The 19,194-nt window shown below is 39.4% G+C and overlaps 1 protein-coding gene across 1 annotated transcript in view; it reads right to left on the bottom strand.

The window, feature by feature from the left end:
• Positions 1 to 18,992, bottom strand: part of LOC139951268 (serine/threonine-protein kinase SIK2-like) — a 41,420-nt gene extending 22,428 nt beyond the window's left edge. The window contains exons 1-6 of the mRNA XM_071950068.1: positions 18,748 to 18,992; positions 17,915 to 18,069; positions 9,897 to 10,013; positions 7,738 to 7,801; positions 5,839 to 5,954; positions 4,676 to 4,846 (exon numbers count right to left, since the gene is read on the bottom strand). Coding sequence (XP_071806169.1) covers positions 4,676 to 4,846; positions 5,839 to 5,954; positions 7,738 to 7,801; positions 9,897 to 10,013; positions 17,915 to 18,055 — 609 coding nt within the window. The 5' untranslated portion in view covers positions 18,056 to 18,069; positions 18,748 to 18,992. The remainder of the gene's footprint in view (positions 1 to 4,675; positions 4,847 to 5,838; positions 5,955 to 7,737; positions 7,802 to 9,896; positions 10,014 to 17,914; positions 18,070 to 18,747) is intronic.
• Between the last annotated feature and the right edge of the window lie 202 nt (positions 18,993 to 19,194).

Genomic DNA, 19,194 nt, shown 5'->3' with positions numbered 1-19,194 from the left:
AGGCAACCATTAAGGATGTCGAGAAGAAGAAGACAAAATTTCGAGGGGAGAGAGGGTTTGGGTGAATGCCTGAGTGGCTTCTACAGTGTGGCAATAACCCAAGTTTACATAAATTGGGATTCCGTTGCTATGCAGGGACAGCCATGTTTTTTTTAGCTAGCCAATAACAATGGGCAATGACGTCAATGGGTGACCAAGGACCTGTAGGCAATTCCATTATTAATTAGGGATGGGCAGGATCCTTGGCACAGCGAGGGGCAAAAAATGTGGTATAGGGTGAGGTATTAATAATGTGTGTGGTTCTGAGTGTCCAAGGTGTGCAGTGCTTTGTATTGTCCCTGCATGTAAAATATTATTTTATATTATAAGAAGTTTTCCCCATTCTGCCTCGGGGGGACCAGTAGGGAATACATTTTATATTATTGTTATTAATTATTTTTACATTTTCATGCAACATATTTGTTTTCTGACATGTCTTATTTATAATTTATTTTTTAATTGGGGAAGGGGGGGGTGTGGTCTGATGCATGGTCTGACACATATTGATGATACATCTTTGATGATATTTTTAAAAAAATTAAAAAATTTGAGATATAAATATTTTCAATATTCCACAACTTTAGTCTGCACAATAAATGGATTCAAATACCAAATTACCCACAAAACAAAGCATTCAAGACAGACAAACTTGTGAGATTTTTAACTTCCTAGAATAAACCCCTCAGTTCTTCAAGTCTCACATATGACAGCCAGGCTTCAAGAAATAAAAAATTATTTCCAAAAAGGCTTTCCAAATCCGTCCTAATTGAAATACCTCATAATGTAAGGATGATAAGAAAAGTGTTTTAAAAGTTAAAAAAAATAATTTCCCCTCAACCCTGCCTAAAGTATCCTCTCCGAATCGAAATCCGCTTTCCTTTATCTCCCCGTCAATCTATAAAATAATAATAATACTAACGTGGAGTCGGAACACCGTACGCTGTTCCACCCACACACACTTCAGTCACCCACTCCTTTCCAGTATCTACGCATTTCTCTCGGCCTCATCTGCAAATCACCTGAGAGTGGTGCCCAGTCACCTAGCATTAATGACACTGCAGCACCCACGAGGTACGGGGGATATATGCCTTTTTTCGATTACCATATACACGGGCTGGTTCGATAAACACACAACACAAATGTCATGGGTTCATCTGGGTACTGAATTTTGGCTCCCCGGCGGATTGCCCGACGCATTTTGCTCTCGGCAGATTCCCCAACGATTTTTACACGTATTTTTTTCATGGTTGAAACAGCTCTGAGCAAAGGTTGCATTATTTATTGTGTTTCGATCAAAATGGGTGGTTAATTAGTACTGGGCATCCTGGGTGGGGCGGGGGGGGGGGGGGGAGGCTGATAATGTGAGAAAATGCCATGGGTTCATCTGGGCACAAGGTTTAGGCTCCAAGCGGATTGCTTGATGATTTTTATATGCATTTTGTCATGGTACAAACGGCTTTGAGCAAAGGTTGCATTATTTATTGTGTATCGATAAAAATGGGTGGTTATTTAGTATACTGGGTGGGGGCCATATTTTGTGGGCGAATGTCATGGGTTCAACTCGTACCAGGTTTTGGCTCCCTGCAAATTACTCGACAATTTTTACAACTTGTATCTTATCAAGGTCTTAAACAGCTTTGAGCAAAGGTTGCATTATTTATTGTGTATCGATACAAATGGGTGATTAATTAGTACTGGGCGTGCTGGGTGGGTCCTTCCCATTGTGGGAAAATGCCATGGGTTCATATCTGGGTACAAGGTTTTGGCTCCCGGCGAATCGCCTGCAGATTTTTATACGTAGTATATTCTCTTAGTCCAAACTTTCTAATGGCTAAAACATTCTTAAGGCAAAGGTTGCATTAATTACTGTGTAGCGATAAAAATGGATGGTTAATTAGTACTGGGCGTGCTGGATAGGTCCTTCACATTGTGGGAAAATGCCATGGGCTCATATCTGGGTAAAAAGGTTTTGGCTCCCGGCGAATCGCCCGCAGATTTTTATACGTATTTTCTCAAAGGTCAAATTTTTCTATTGGCTGAATCATTGTTTTAAGGAAAGGTTGCATTATTTATTGTGTAGCGATAAAAATAGGTGGTTATAATTACTACTGGGTTGGGGTTTATATTGTGGGAAAACAGTCAACTGTGAATATTTTAGGCATGGGTAGGTTTTTAATGAAATATGACAGATAAAGCGTTGGGGAATTTGTTTGTCTAACAAGTATATTACCCACCCTTAAATTGTTTATTTTTAAAAAGTTTGATTCAATTTTGTAAATTTGTATGATTCTATTTAATATTTTTAATAACTACCTTGATGCCACTTTTTATTTTTCTGTTTTGTTTTTAAGTTTGAATCTCTTCTTATTTTTTTAATTACAGTTTTTACACTATATACCAAACAAATTGATTCCATTTTTAATTTATCTGATTCTAATTTGTATTTAAGTTTTATTTTTTTGTTTTTAACTTTGTCCTTCACCAAAAACACAGTCCAAGTATTACAAAACAATTCGATTCACAAAACCAAATCAAAGATTGCCCATCATATATTTACCTCGAAGTTGGCATAAATGAAAACATGGTGTCTGAACGTTCGCTTGACCTCGTTTTGGGCGTCAATAGAGACACTTACCTAGATGTTGACCCTCCTACACACATCCCCACTAATGACGCAAACAGTTAAAAAAAACAAAAAAAACAAATGTAGCTTCAGAGGACAACATTTATCCTCGATAGAATTCTAAGAAGACCTTGCAACATTTGTCAAACTGTTTATCAGTCTTTACAACAGAGACAAGTATTTAAAGACGACCCCAGAGTAAAGAGATCTAAGACAGTAACTCTTAGAGGTTCCAGTAACTTAAGGGTAGAAGCTAATGATTAGTCTAGAAAAAAATAGCAATGTTATTGATAAGTCCGTCTTGAAAAACACCTTCTATTAAAGCCGGTGGCATTGCAACAAGACATTTAGGGAAATCTTACATTGCGCAGCAGAGAAAAACTTCCTACCGAATAATAGACTATGAAACTGACTCAGTATCAATACAACATTGGTAATTTCCCGGTGTGATCGCGTGCCATCAGATGATGTCCAAACACTGGGTACGTGCATTGCCCACATTCAACATTACATCGCCCAGGACTGATGACTGACTGTGCATCTGACTCAATATAGATAAATCATTGATAATTTCCCTGTGTGATCGCGCACCATCAGGTGATGTCCACGCACTGGGCACGCTCATAGGGAATCAATAACGCTCATTTCGCATGCCGGGATGACATTTCAGCCCATCTGGGTACGTAACAACGTGTGAGATGTTAGCCTTTAGGTAGCTGCTTAAAAAAAAAAAAAAAAAAAGGGCAAAAGAAAGATACAGGTAGAAACCACAGGATGTTGACCCAAACATCTTGGGTTTTTTTCTTGAAGTTACAAGTAAATTTCAGTAGGGTTTTCCTACTGCACTAACTTCCATCGGGCCATCTTGCACAAATTACTCTCCGATTCACCAAAAAGTTGGCCTACATGTAATAAGAACAACAGAGCCTTTGAATATATTTTGTTTGTTCGTCCTAACATCTCATCACGAAGATGGTACGATCGAAATGATCAAACAGTTGTACTGGGTGCTCTAACTACGCTCAAGAGGTAGTTTTTAATATAATTTGTTAAACCCTTACACCGATGTACGAAAACAAGCCACAACATTTGCATTGCTAGAGCAGACGCCTTACCACTAGACCACAAAGCCAGCCTGGTGGCTAAAGGCAGTTCAAATCCTTTGTACTAGCAACGGGTATCGCAATTATTTAACAAACGCAGAAAATAACATTAGCATGATCAGAGCCTTTAAAGACACTGGACACTATTGGTAATTGTCAAAGACTAGTCTTCACAGTTGGTGTATCTCATCATATGCATACAATAACAAACCTGTGAAAATTTGAGCTCAATCGGTTGTCAAAGTTGCGAGATAATAGTGAATCAAAAAACACCCTTGTCACACGAAGTTGAGTGCTTTCAGATGCTTGATTTCGAGACCTCAAATTCTAAATCTGAGGTCTCTGAATCAAGTTTGTGGAAAATTACTTCTTTCTCAAAAACAACGATACTTCAGAGGGAGCTGATTCTCACAATGTTTTATACTATCAACCTCTCCCCATTACTTGTTACCAAGTAAGGTTTTATGCTAACAATTATTATTTTGAGTAATTACCAATAGTGTCCACTGCCTTTAAAACCAAACATAAAAATCAAGTAGGAAACTATTCTGAGGAGCCCGTTTAAAAGCAGCGTGTTTCGGTTTCTGTCCTCAGAACAAATTCAGACCTGAAGTTTATTCTTTGAAAAGGTTATGGCTACTGCCATCAGTTTCACAAAACTCTTCCTAACTTAAGACTTTGTATCTTATGACTTAAGATGAGTCCCAACCCTGCACTGTAGCATGCAGACCTTAAGATTCATCATAAGTAAGAACGAGTTACTCGTCCTAACTCAAGATAAGACGAGTCCTAACTCTTTGTGGAATCGACCCCTGGACCTTAGCTGAAAAATTTGCTTTCCTTTATGATCAGACAGTCTTTTCATGAAATGTTGGCAGCCTAACTATTGTTTGTTTTTAAGACAACTCACCCAAATGTCTAGTTGCGGACCACTGTATCTGTGTCCCTCGAAGACCTCTGGTGCAGCGTAGGGCGGACTACCACACCACGTTGCTAACTGGTCACCGGGAACGAAGAAATTGCTAAAACCAAAATCTGCAATCTTGATGTTCATGTTGGAGTCTAGGAGAAGGTTTTCTGCCTGGGGAGGCGTAAAGACAAAATAAAGACGAATAACGACAAAATTTACTACAGAATTCTGCTCTATATATACATTTGTGTACACCTGTAAGGGCCAGTGTCACACAAGGCAATTTAATACAAGCAACCAGTTCCAGAAAGTCTCCAAGAAGAAAAGAAATTCACAATTGAATGTTCAAATATTTTTCTTGGGAACTGTAAGCACACCAGTGTACTAAACAAGCTCATCTGTGTACAGTGTGTACATGTAACACATGAACCTACAAGTAAAACCATTAAGTTGGGCCCTGGCATGAATTACATGTAACAGTAAATTTGAGTAGTTCACTGGTAAGTGATGGTTTCTTTTTTCTTTTTAAGTTGAGCTTTGGAACATCAAAATAAAAGCTGGGATAATTAGTTTCTTCTGAACAATAAACAACTTTTGAAAACATCCAATAAACTCATCACCATGGTGACAAAATACCAACATTCCGTAGCCTACATTATGTGTGGTAAAGCAGGTCATCTAAGGGTAAATGGTTATTTTTAGCTCATTTTAATAGATCTCAATACCCCCTTTAGAGCCAGTTCCTAGAACTACCGCCTTTGACAAACCGCAAAACCCTTGTAGCCGCCAATTGGAGTATGGTCTATGTGTCCAAACTGATGAGCCACTACAGCTGCAATAATTGGCTCAAGCAGCCAAGTTGAAGAGATTGTAGGATTTTAATGCAGTGATTCGAGAACATAGCCACAGCCACTACCTTAAGCCAAAAGTCTGGCACCTAGACTTCATCCAAGTTAAAGAGCAACGGTAGGAAAATGCAGTGATTTAAGAACAGAGCCACAGCCACTGTAGTGTAAGCCACAAGTCTGTCACCTGTAGACTTCATCCAAGTTAAAAAGCAATGGTTAAGGACAATGCAGTGATTTAAGAAAAGCCTCAGCCAATACCTAAAGCCACAAGTCTGGCACCTAGACTACACTGGATACACTTAACATCACACTCACCTTCAAGTCTCTATGCACCACTCTCCTCTGATGACAGTAAGCCACAGCATTGATGATCTGCCAGAATTTCTTGCGTGCGTCTTTCTCCGACATCCGACCATGGTTGGCAAGATAGTCTGCGAGAGCAAATGAAACCGGTTATAATTCACTGGTATCCACCAAACAGTTAATTTAAAAAACTAATTAAAATTTAATTATAAGCATTGAGGGCGTACTAGTCTTAGATTAACCTCAGATTTAGAACTTGAGGTCTCGAAATCAACCATCTAAACGCACTTAACTTTGTGTGACAAGGGTGTTTTTTCTTTCATTATTATCTCGCAAGTTCGATGACCGATTGAGCTCAAATTTTCACAGTTTGTTATTTTATGCATACACGTATGTTGAGATACACCAACTGTGAAGGCTAGTCTTTGACAATTACCAAAAGAGTCCACTGCCTTTAATACATTTTTAATATTGTCATTTTTAAGAGCCTCTCAAAAAATCAGAAATAAGCCTGAGGTAGAAAGAATATCACGCGTGTCATTAGTAAAAAATTACCATGGAATATTTTGTCAAAATTATCTCACCAAATTAAACCTTAAATTAAATGTTGCATTAAAACAGGGTAAACAAAAAGTTTGTTGTTGAAAACTAACAAACAACAACTGCATTTATTAGTCTGTTTTCTGTAAGTGTAAGTGTAAACAGATAATTTTGTAAGGTTTTTTTATGACGTACATGTAAAGTATCAGTAGTGCTGTTTCTTTGCTACAAACGTTTAACGTCATTAAGAATTACATTTTTTTCATCAATAAATTTAATGAGGCTATTAAATTAAATTCAACCAATTTTATTTCTATGCCAGCCACATCGTGAAATCTTTCATAAAATGACGTCAACAAGCTCACTTGGTGAAAATAACAAGCACATCAATTTGTGATGACGTTAATATTTTTATTTCGTCCTTGTTTACTGCTTAGACATGGGCAGCCCTGAAAATTAATTTCACTGACATTCTTGTTGATAAATAATCCAGATTCCGGCCATGCTGCCATGCCCCTGTGCATTGTAATGCTGTTTTCACCAGAGGCCCCTTAACATGGACGACTGGGCAAACCATATCGGATCTGTCAGTGATGTGTCCCCCAGAAAATATTTGGAATTCCTTGTCGTAGAATAAAAAAACCAAAGTGGAAATAGGATATTTTCGTAGGTCTAAGACCTTCTGGTGTGTGACGTAAACCAGCTTTAATCAGAGGTAGCAAATTACAGTATAGACGCAAGCATTCTGGAGGCTCGATACATCCTTCATTATAGAAGGCAGGAGGTGTACCCAAATGGAGGGGGTCTGTTCACTGACCGCCAGCCAGTTCACACTTCCAACATCTTGAGGTTGTTTTGAAAGGCAGAAAGGAGGGCGGAGCAACCAGTGTTCAAACTGAACACAGGACTGAGGCATGCGATTTTAGCATTGGGCCAGAAAAATAAGGGATTACCTCATTGCATTTAACAATAATATTTTAGTGTATACATCACAGTATGAACAAAAGCACAAGACAGCTGGGCCCTATTTCATAGCGCTGCTTAGCGGCGAATTTTGTGCTTACTGTGCGATTTCTATTTCATAGCGCTGCTATCGTAAGCACACAAAAATGCTTACCTTCCGGTGCTTACCAAAAAACAAAAATAAATGACGTCACAATGCAAATCCACGGTAAACAAGCAATATGGCCGCCCAATTTTAAGCAAATTGTTCTACATGTACTTTAGTAAGCACGCAAATTTGCTTACCGTTAAGCAGCGCTATGAAATTGGGCCCTGGACTCATGAGTTTATTGGCCTGATATTAATGTCAGTGGCCTCAGGCCTGCGATCCAAATTGAACATTTTGAGCCGTGTCAACAAAACACTTACCGAACATTTCTCCATTGCTGGCATACTCCGATACTAAATAAAGCATGCTCTTTGTTTCCATGACCTGTAAACAACAACAAGGGAAAACATGTCAACAACTACTTTACATAATGTATTGTACGAATTAAAACGAATTTAAAAACTCTCATGTAGGAAATGTTGCAAGGGACATCAGAGCAAATCACTATGGTGTAAAGCGCTCGCCTCTCACCAAGGTGACCTTGGTTCGATTCCCCGCAGGGCCATTATTTGAGTTGAGTTGTGCGTTGGTTCTCTGAGCTGTGCCACAAGGGTTTTCCAGACGATCCGGTTTTCCTCCCTCGGGAAAAATCAAGATTTGAGACCTCAAATTCTAAATCTGAGGTCTCGAAATCAAATTCATGGAAAATTACTCCTTTCTCGAAAACTACGTTACTTCATAGGGAGCCATTTCTCACAATGTTTTATACCATCAACCTCTCCCCATTACTCGTTACCAAGAAAGGTAATGATAAAAACTATTTTGAGTAATTACCAATAGCGTCCACTGCCTTTAAGCAGTGAGTATTCTTTGAAAAACACACGACTGGACAAAACGGACTTCTCTGGCCAGAAGTTTCTGACTGGCTTTGCACAGTGATCCAGTTTAAAATTTGAGCCCTGGTTCCTACACATGTATCGACCTTTACTTTTGATTTTGAATTTTGCAGCAAAAAAAACACCTGATGATTTAACCCTAGCAGAGTCTTTCTCGAAACTGAGAAAACAAGAAAGACTCTGCTACGGCAGAAACCTCCAGGCTATTAAATCTGTTGCACTTATACCCTCCAAAGCAGTTTGCAATTAGCTAATTCTATTTTCTCGTTTTCAAGACATTTAATTTTGTGTCTTGAAACAACCAAGATGTGTTCTCCAGGGAAGTGAGTAATAGTCATAAAAAAAAAAAACCATGATGCAGAACAGCAATCATTTATCTAATGATGCCTTAATGCTTTGATCACTGCTAGTGTACTACAGTTAGTACAAAGCTCTGACAAAACTCATCCTCACAACGACGACGTCTGTTGCTGTAATACACACCACACCATATCAGAGACATGAGGCAATATAAATTGCGAACGGTCCACGGTTCGGTCGTTGTGGAATGAAAGGATGGAGCAGACAGCTCTAAGTCTAGATTTACGGTTTTGTACGAATTAGACTGGCAAACAAGTCACGTTATCAGATGAGGCAATTATAAATTGCGATCGGCACACGGTTCGGCCGTTGTGGAATGAGAAAACTGAAGTATAGAAAGGTCTTGTAAAGATTTCCGATTTCGAACGAATTAGACTGGCAAACATGTCACGTTATCACAGATATGAGGCAATTATAAATTGTGAACGCCACACGATTTGGCCGCTGTGGAATGAGAATGCTGAGGGTAGACAGGTCTTGTCTAGATTTACAATTTTGTAGGAAGTAGACTGGCAAACAAGTCACTTTATCAGACATGAGGTAATATAAATTATGACAGTCTTCAATCTAGATTTCGTACGAATAAGACTGGCACACAAGTCACTTTATCAGACACAGTATAAGGCAATGTAAATTGTGAATGGCACACGGTTCGGTCGTCGAGGAATGAAAAGCTGAAGTACCGTAGACAAGTCTTGTCTAGATTTACTATTTTGTTCGAATTAGACTGGCAAACAAGTCACTTTATTTGTAACATAATGATGGAACAGCGGTTGAGTGGAGATAAGCAGATGAGCGTCAATTTTATCATTGACGAAAAAATCAGGCCTAGAATTGCAACTTTGAGAGGGCAAGGGGCGCTTTCCATTTGCAAAGGGCACTGTCATTGGGAAATCTTAAAAGTCCACAGTAGATGGGAAACCATTGGAAGGGGTACCAAGGCCAAGATCAGAGGCATAGCCACAGCCCTCCATTGATGTCAAAATCAGGCCTGGAATTTCAACTCTGGGAGGGCAAGTCCATGGGAAACCGCTGAAAGGGTGTACATGTAAACATGTAACATGGCCAAGACCAAGGGTAACAAATGCCACGGCCTCCAGGTGGCTGTAGTACCCGCCACACCGGATACCCTCCTCCCCCCCCCCCCCAAAGTCTTTCTCAAAGGCTTAATTGTTCGGCATAACTTTTGTCTAACTATTAAACTGGCTAACAAGTCTCCTCACCTGATACAGCTTGATGATGTGTGGGTTGTGCAGCATTTTCATGATTTGGACCTCTCGGTAGACTTTCTGCAGGTTTGACTCGTCTAACCTTGATTTGTCAATGATTTTGATAGCAACCTATAATTCACAAAGGAACGGGAAAAACTAATCAATGACAGTTAAGGCTAATCCCTTGGCATTTTACACATGCTAAATATGTGCACATCAATCAATTGATCAATGCATTTCCTTAAAAGTGTTTTAAAATAAATTTTGCGACAATCTAAAATAAGCTTAAAGGAACGTTACAGAATTGGTAAGAAACCGAAATCGTGAAGATCACAGATTTACGACGATGATGACTTTTGGAGATTTGATAGCGTAAATCTTAACACTAAAATCATACAAAAGTCATTCACAATATTATGCAGATTTCTGTTGCACCCCTGGGCCCAATTTCATAGAACTGCTTTAGAAGCAGGAAACATAGCTTTAAAAAGATTTTCTGCTTAGCAGAAATGAGCTAGATGCCAGTTACAAATTGTACATGTAGCATGGTAGTTTGGCTGAGTTGGTAAGCCTAACTTTGTTGTGCTAAGCTACTTTTTGTGCATTTAAAGCAGCTCTATGAAGTTCGGGCTTCAATTGTTTCACTATACTGTTACATATATATAGATCTTTTCTCACTCTAACAAAATCCAACACCATATGGCATTAGACTCAACACCTATACTATTGGGCTCTACTGATTATGATCGTACATTGTAGGCCCTACAATGTAGTCAGCCGACGATTTCACAAATCTCTTCCTAACTTAAGACTAATCTTGGGACTTAGGACGAGTCCCAACCCTGCACTGTAGCATGCAGACCTTAAGATTGATCTTAAGTTAGGACGAGTTACTCGTCCTAACTCGAGATAAGACGAGTCCTAACTCTTTGTGAAATCGACCCCTAATCCAATAAAGCATCATCACATAACAGTCCTCTGATCCAACGAAATCAAACAAAACAAGCGGTTGGATTTTGAGGGGTTTGGGTTGGTTACAGTAACGGATTTAACTTCCTGAGGCCAATGTAAAAGTAACTGTGGAAGAAGGCCAATAACTGAGTTCTGCAACGTACACAACCATGTTTACTACTTTTGCCCACACACATGACACACACAGGCTTTGACATTTCATAGCTTTTAGTCATAGTTATAGTACTATTTAACGGCAACACACACACACGTACGACAGAGGCAGTGTCGCGTCATAGGTTGTCATTTACAGTGATTCATAATTAAAGGAAAGCGGTGCTATAGATGAACTGTTAATAGTGAACAGTGTGTTTGCACTAGTTAGTTAACCATGCAAGAAATTACATTGTAACTCATTCGACCGATATTCCTTTTTTTGTGACGTCCTTTTAGTTACTCATTACATAGTACATTATTTCCACATTTTTACATGGTCTTATTTCTGAGTGTCATATTCCAACATTGTACCAGCATCTTGAGAGGCGTTTTACATAATTTGGATTAATATTTTGGTGACAGCCTTTTAGTTTTCTCATAAAGGGATTACTTCTTCTGGTATTATTACCACAGTTTCTATTGGGTGCTATTTTTTTGTTTTAAGTATCAAAATCGTACCAGCATCTTGAGAGACTTTTAACATTGCAGGTAAATTTGGGTTAATATATTTTTTTTATTAAATCCATGGTTTTCAAAACAACTTGAGAATTTTTACTAGAAATGCATACTGAAAGACTTTACGTAGGCAACAACGGTGATTGCCTCCATGCCCCCCTGGTCATCGCCTTGGTGCCCTTGACACAATCTTCTCGAAATATACAATTTCCTCATCTACCAAGTAAAAATGTTGTTGGTGCCCTTGCCTTTTCAAAAGCGAAGCATACATGTATATAGGGGCCAACAGTCCTGCACTGGTGTGTGAATGCATAATGCGACACAAGATCTTGAGATGTGGTCAGGATAAAAATGCCTGTGTGTGGCAGGAGACTCTGATCCCCCTCCCTCCCCCCCCCCCCCCACAGGAGATTCTGACCCCCCTTCCCCCCCCCCCCCCCCCCCCAAAACCAGGAGATTAGTTCCCCCCATATTGCAAAAACTGTGTACAAACTCATTCTGATAGTTAATAGTACCCTCTTTTTTAATCATCCTCGTTTAGCCCTCGTTTATTTCAAATGTGGTGGACAGAATCTCCAGTGGACAGAATTCCCCCTGGACACAAGATCTCAATCCACCTAGTTCTGAGTTGAACCACAGTGTAAAAGATGCTTAGTAGGTATTGAGAACAAAATCAATAAAACTCGATTTGACCACAGGAGTGAAGTTACTGGTCCACTATTCATTTACTGTGCTTTGAGGATCAGACCCATGGGAATTACAGGCTTCATTTAACCCATTGTTAGTACTGGTTCTCCTGCAGCAAATGCTTTTGTTGGAAATTTAACAAAGAAGGCTTTTAACTGTTGTCTGATGAGAAGACAGTTTATAAAATAAAATAAAAAGAACACTAAACAAGTTTGTGGTTTCTTATTTGGAGTTTGTAAATAATGCACAAGTAAGGTAAACACCAACAAAAACAACAACAACAACAGCGATAGTATTATAGGATTTGAGGCATTGCAAGGTGAGGTGTATGTACACATTGTATCAATAGACCCCTACATAATTATATTTGGTTTGCGGTAACACCATGCCAGGTAACACCATGCCAGGTAAAGTTTGTTCTTAGAAAACTGTTGTACTTATTCTTTATTCTACTAACTGCGGAGTAGATTGTTCGGGTGTTCGGGAGACTTCTCAGTTCTGAAAAGAACTGTCCGGCGACAGTGATGACAAAAGTAAGATTTGAAAGTGTACCTGATCATTGGCAAACAAGGTGGTGAGGTTTGGGGTAACAAACCGAGTTGTGGTTCTGAAAGATCTCACAGTACTTGAAATATCCAATACTTCTGTGTGGCCGAGCGGTTAAGAGCACCGGATTCAAGCTCTGATCAGCAGAGTGTGAGTTCGAATCTCGGTCTCAACACTTGCTACGTAACATTGGGGAGGTAGTGCTTTCTGCTCTTATTCCAGCCAGGCTTCGGATTGATGATGGCCAAGCCTATGTACATCCAATTGCTCAAAAGACTTATGCTTGGCAAAAATTAGCAGAGCACCAGTCAAAGATTGTGCACATGAGACTTGATTGAGGCTGGTAACCGTATTCTGTTAAGCAGAAATGTTTTGTGCTTAGCTACTTTTTGTGCTTTCAAGCAATTCTTTAAAATTAGGCCCAGGTAACACGCATGAGCCCTGCACCGTCTGTGGTGTGATTGACCCTGTTTTTATAACCCTTAAATAACTGCAAGGGTCCAGCAAGCTTGCTAAATTGTAGCATGGTTGTAAAATTGTGTGAAAGGACATGGACTTGGTCTACTGTCCGACTTCTCTTGCAAAATCTTTTCCGACATTGTTACATTTTATAACCATGCTAAAATTAGGCAAGGGACCCTAGTTAAAACGCTGCCGTGTGAATAGCACTTACAGCACCTAATAGACAATACCCCTTAAATATCACTACCATTCTTTGGAGGGTAAAAAAACAAATCCTAGGCTTTCTGATGACGCATTATGATGCACTCACAGGTCAATGAACTTTTGGGAATCCATAATAATCGTCACACACCCGCACTGCGTAATCACATATGGAGTCCCTTTCCTGGCCACGCGTCAAAGAAATTACGAAGCAACTGGAAGAGGGGAAACTGTAAGATTTTTGGAATTCCTGACCCTGGCCGACCGCATGTGTTGGATCGTTCTATTGGCTGATGGGTAGTAGACGTTGGATTGTAAGGGGGGATCCTGTCTGTGAAATGCTGGTTGATGTTTTAGAGACTACTCTGCCAGCTGGTGTTGAGATTTGTTCTTGATTAATTGAAGGAAACAAACAGTAAATAACGGGGCGCAAAACATCTGTAAAATAGTGATTGTAATGGAATTAAATTAAACTTGTCTCAAAGAAGAGTATGTCGTACTGCACATGTGCACAGTCTAAAATATTGTTTTTGTCTTGACTCCTTTTTTCTTTGTTGTAAAGATGTTTACTGTCCCGTTCTGGAGCTTTATAAATCAGTTTCAGATGACAATTTTCCATTTTTATACTATTGGTAATTGTCAAATATCAGTCTTCTCACTTCGTGTATCTCAACATGCATAAAATAACAGAAAATTTGAGCTCAATTAGAAAACGAAGTTGCGAGATAATAATGAAGAAAAAACAGCCTTGACACACAAAGTTGTGTGCTTTCAGATGCTTGATTTGGAGACCTCAAAACCTAATTCTGAGGTCTCACAATCAGATTTGTGGAAAACTACGTTACTTCAGAGGGAGCCGTTTCTCACAATGTTCTTTACTATCAACATGTCTCCATTACTTGATACCAAGTAAGTTTTTATGCTAACAACTATTTTGAGTAGTTACCCATACAGTAACCCCGGCTAGTGGAACACTCTTAACAAAAATGAAGTGAAATCACAAAATACTTTCCTTTAAAACCCAATCCCTCTCTGTGATTGTGAGGTTTGGAAGTACAGTGTACTCAAGAGTCTGCACTTATTGTACATTCTACAACATGTACAAAGTATGATATTGAGTTACAGTGTATTCACACAATGCAAAGTAGTTTCCCATTCTCCAAGAAAAACATCTTCAAATTCGCTTATTTTGGTGACACAAGCATTTCACGTGTAACTTGATAACAGTACGTAGGAGCCTACATTTTTCATGATACAATATGTATGTTGTGCAATAGACTAAAGCCCCGGTTCATACTTCCTGCGAATGCGAATGCGATACGAATGTTGACGTCACAAATTCGCAAAGAAAAATTTGCAGCATCAAAAAAGTCACTGAATGTGTCTCAGAATTGTTTGAAATAATACTAACCCCAATTATCCTATAAAAAATAAACTCGAAAATGGTTTAAATGCAACTCAGATGGGACTTGTTTGCACCCACTTTTAACCACTAGACCACTCAGCACAGCTGTTGCAATAGACCTTTTTCATGGTGCAGCCATCTTGACTTTCTCCCATTGATATCAATGTTACCAAACCGAGGCTGGAAGAACAAAATAGTCTGGTTCCAATTTTCAAAATGATTATTTAGCATTCATTATTGTTATTCGATACGAGGAACATGACCAAGATGGAGGCAGCATGAAAGGTCTAAAGGCCAGTTTGAAACATTTATTATATTAATTGGTGGGATCGTTTCATAAATTTTGTAACTAATTTAGAAACAAATCTAAAAATAGTTACCTATCCCGTCTCACCCCTGATTAAAAGGATGTTGTAAAAATATATTTTTATAAATTATAAATAAACCTTGAGTTTGAAGGGCATCTTTTCTGACCTTTGCAGTAAAGGTCAAAGTAAAGACCAGTCTTTATTATCCTTTGAAATAAAGAACAGGTGTAACTGACCACTATAATTAGTTTTAATCTCACATAGATGACTCAGCACCTTTTTGCTTTTTGTTAAAAAAAGACTTTCACAAAAAGGGCAACCTTTTTATTGTAGGCCTATAGGGCCAAGATCTAGAGATATTTACGACCAACCAGTTCTTTTCAAAACGAACACTTACTCCTGTTTTCATGGTTTTATAGAAAACCTCTCTTAGAAAAGAATTTTTCCCCACCATACAATCATAATAATAACAATAATTTCTGGCAATTCAAGTTTCAAATCCTAGCTTTAATAGGATTTAGAAAAACATATCTCGAAATATTAATTTACCAAGTAGGCCTATAATACCAGTAAACCACAACAAGGGAATCTGACCGGCAAAATTTACAAATGTTTTTGGTTCGAACAAAGAAAGAAATTTACAAGAAAGAGACTTGATGTCCCAATCTCTGGATTAACGCGCGGACGATCATACCAACTGAGCTATTGAGCCCTTTGTTAGGGGTCTCCCTATTTTGCCAAATATCTTTGTTTGGGGTGCCATTTAGAAGCCATTCAACCTGTTAACTGCTGTACAGCTAGGAATCACACCACATTTACGATGTTACAACCTTGGAACCAACAAGAGAAGGATCACAGTGGGTGCGACCTTTTATTTAAAAAATCAAGTAAAAAACTGGCACAAAGGACACTGACTCTAGGTAAATTTTAAAATAATCAGGGGTTTAACAACCACGACCTCCGGATTGTAATAATTTCCATGCAGACATTCTTTTGGCAATAACTATGTGTTTATTTTTAAACACAGTATAGTGAAAATTAATTGGTGTTTTGAAGTCATTAATTGAAAGAAATCGTGTGCGGAGCTCCAAAATTTGAAATGAATCATATCACTATTAAAAATTATTTATACGTACAACTATTGAGAAAAGCGCCCTCACGGGATGTTCAAACGGTGGTTGCTAAATTGGCCCATTCTAATATTATGCACCTTTTGTATTGATCATTTTACCCAAAAGTTGCAGGCCTCAAAATTTGCAATTGAAAGGGCACATTAATTTGCCTCTCTCATAAGGGGTACCACTAGGCCTATACAATGGGATGTTCCGGAACCTTGCACAGAGGGCACCAACTACAAAAGCTCAGGGCATCACTGCACAACTGCAATTGCTGTGGTTGCCATGGGTTATTTCATGGTCTGAAGTTGTTTTGGGGAGGATTTTAAAGGTCAACTGGGAAACATTAAGAATTGTTTGCACAAGTTTTTTGGGTGTGATTGAATACTACTTTAAAAATATGTGCAGATTGGTTGAATTGGGGACAGGGCCAACCTCATAGCTTGTGATTGTTTCTGGAGGCGAGCCAGATAATCTTTCTGTGCTTCTAAGCAAGATTTTGTGATTTTGTTTATACTTTAAAAAAACAATTAAGCCACATGTGGTGGTTTTAATTAGCGAAACATGGTGTCAACCCAAACTGGCAGAAACGGGTGACCGGCTTATAAGCGATGCATGAACTATTGGTGTAACTGGTACCTGGTCTCCTGAGCTTGAACAATTGTAAATCAGTGACATGGCAGCTGTACTGAGGGTCTAAGACGTTGATGTGAACAAAAATAGTTTTGGCACACATGTTTGGGCTGTTAGGCCTATGGCTCTCTTTTATAAAGTAGTCTACAACCATTCCATTCATAAGAGTAAAGACTGGTGATGTCCTGACAAGAGAGCCATAATTCAGCCCAACAAGGTGGGCTAACTTGTAACTTGAGGTGGTGGTAGGAGCCTAGGGTAAAGGCTCGTAGGCAAAGGCTTGTAAAGAGGTTCCTTGCAAACTGACTTGGGTCCTGGGGTCGATTTCAAAAAGAGTTGGGACAAGACTTAGGACCTTAGTCCCATCCCAGGAGATATTAAAAACTTAACCAGTCCTAAGATAGGAGGAGTAACTCGTCCTAACTCTTTGTGAACCCACCCCTGGTTGGCTTGGGGATGACTTCAATAAAGTATAGGTACAATTAATTCTTCACATGGAAGCAAACGTGAAGCAAACTCAAATAATTAGTATGCACCGTTTGTTCAATTGTGACGCAAGAAGACTTGCTTTGCCTTTGCTTTGCGTGAAGTATGAACAGGGGTTTAAAAGTAGTTGTAGCGACCATTTCCATATAGTCCCATTTGACTGAAAGCCCGGTTCATACTTCCTGTGAATGCGATGTGAATTTGACGTCACAACTATCCTTTTGCAGCGATATTTGCAAATGAGTTGAGCAGAGCTGAACTGCTGCTAAATTCACTGCAAATTTGTGACGCCAACATTCGTATCGCAATCGCATTCGCAGTTAGTATGAATCGGGCTTAAAGGTGTCAATAATCACAACTAGCATTAATATTAATGTACTTATTCTGACGCCCCCCAAAAAAAAAATTAAAAAAAATAAAAACAAAATAAAAAATTGTTGACTTGAGGAAGGTAGTTGCGATAACGTAACCCTCCTCCCTCCGGCCGTCAGGAAGAGGGTTGTGTTATCCCAACTAGACTAGACTTGAGAAAGGGAAGGAAAATGATGTTGAGTTTTCTCTCACCTGAGATTTTGTGATGCGATGTTTAGCCAGCTTGACCACGGCGAAATTTCCTTTCCCAATGGTCTTGTCGATATCGTAAAAACCGACCCGGATGTGGCCCCGACGAGGCTTTCCCTGTGTCTCCGTTGCCATAACGACCATTTTCCGTGCTTTGTCTGTTTGGAATAAACGTCTAATCTTGTATTTTCTTTTTTAAATTAAAAATAGCGTCTAAAAATCCAAAGTTTGGTGTGAGACAGATGTGATGATTGAAATGAGTACTGTATGTAAAATAAAACAAATGTTGTTTTATGTTGTAAGTTAAAGCAGTGTTGGCCTAAGAATTTTAAGCAGGATTTTTGTTCTTGATGAAGCAAACAAATTGTAGCCAATAAGGTTGTTGAACTGTCCGGCTCTATCCAACAGATGCTTGTATTCCTCGCTTAGCTCTCAATTGATGATGTTTACAGTTGCTTTGTCTTCCACGCCGTTCGCACACAGCACCACTGTCCAGAACTCCTCACTAAATAAAATATCATTTTCTGTTAACTTTTTTCTCTGGACAGACGGAAACATCCCCAGCATCTGCATACTCTCCGGTGATTCAATGTTTCCAATTCAGTGACATTTTGTCAGGGTTTTTCCCGATGTAAATAAAAAGTAGTAGTCTGTCACCGATAGCCGTTCTGCTCATCAATCAAACCCAGCTGCCCGATGTACGGCAATTGTGGTGGCAGACCGCACACACAAACACACCACCATGCCGTCCGTTGAGTCATTTCCACGGCGAAAGGCACCGACACATGCTACGGATGTACGTGCACAAAAGCCGGTACTTTCATCCCCCCTCTTACCTCGAAAACAAGGTGGCCGAGAGCGTTCCAATCGCCCCTCACACTGCTCCCAAATCACTTCTTCCCAGGTAGGCTGACAGCCCAGAGAGTCACAACTCGTCCCAGTTGTTCACAGTCCACCCAAACAACAGCCAGCTACGTACGGGAGACAACAACATTTTTCCCTTTTGAGTTTCTATATAAATTCACCATCAAGTTCCCATTGATTACGTACGTAGGGCCCGCTGTATAACACATAGGATGTACATTTCTCTCTACACACTGTAGTATTTTTTTTTCTTCTCCTCCAAATCGTGCGGACGTCAATTTGTGACGTCATTCCAGGCTTCGAGGGGGGCGCGGCCGTGCCTCGAGACTCCCTATTAGTTGTTATGGCAACGAACTAGGTTATGACGCAAATCGGTGGTCCGAGGCACGTAAATTTCACTCGACATCACACAAAATTGC

This window comes from Asterias amurensis, chromosome 19 (genome assembly GCF_032118995.1).
Source record: "Asterias amurensis chromosome 19, ASM3211899v1".
Lineage (NCBI taxonomy): Eukaryota > Metazoa > Echinodermata > Asteroidea > Forcipulatida > Asteriidae > Asterias > Asterias amurensis.
The sequence above is the reverse complement of the archived record's forward strand: the minus strand, read 5'-3'. Positions and strand labels throughout refer to the sequence as shown.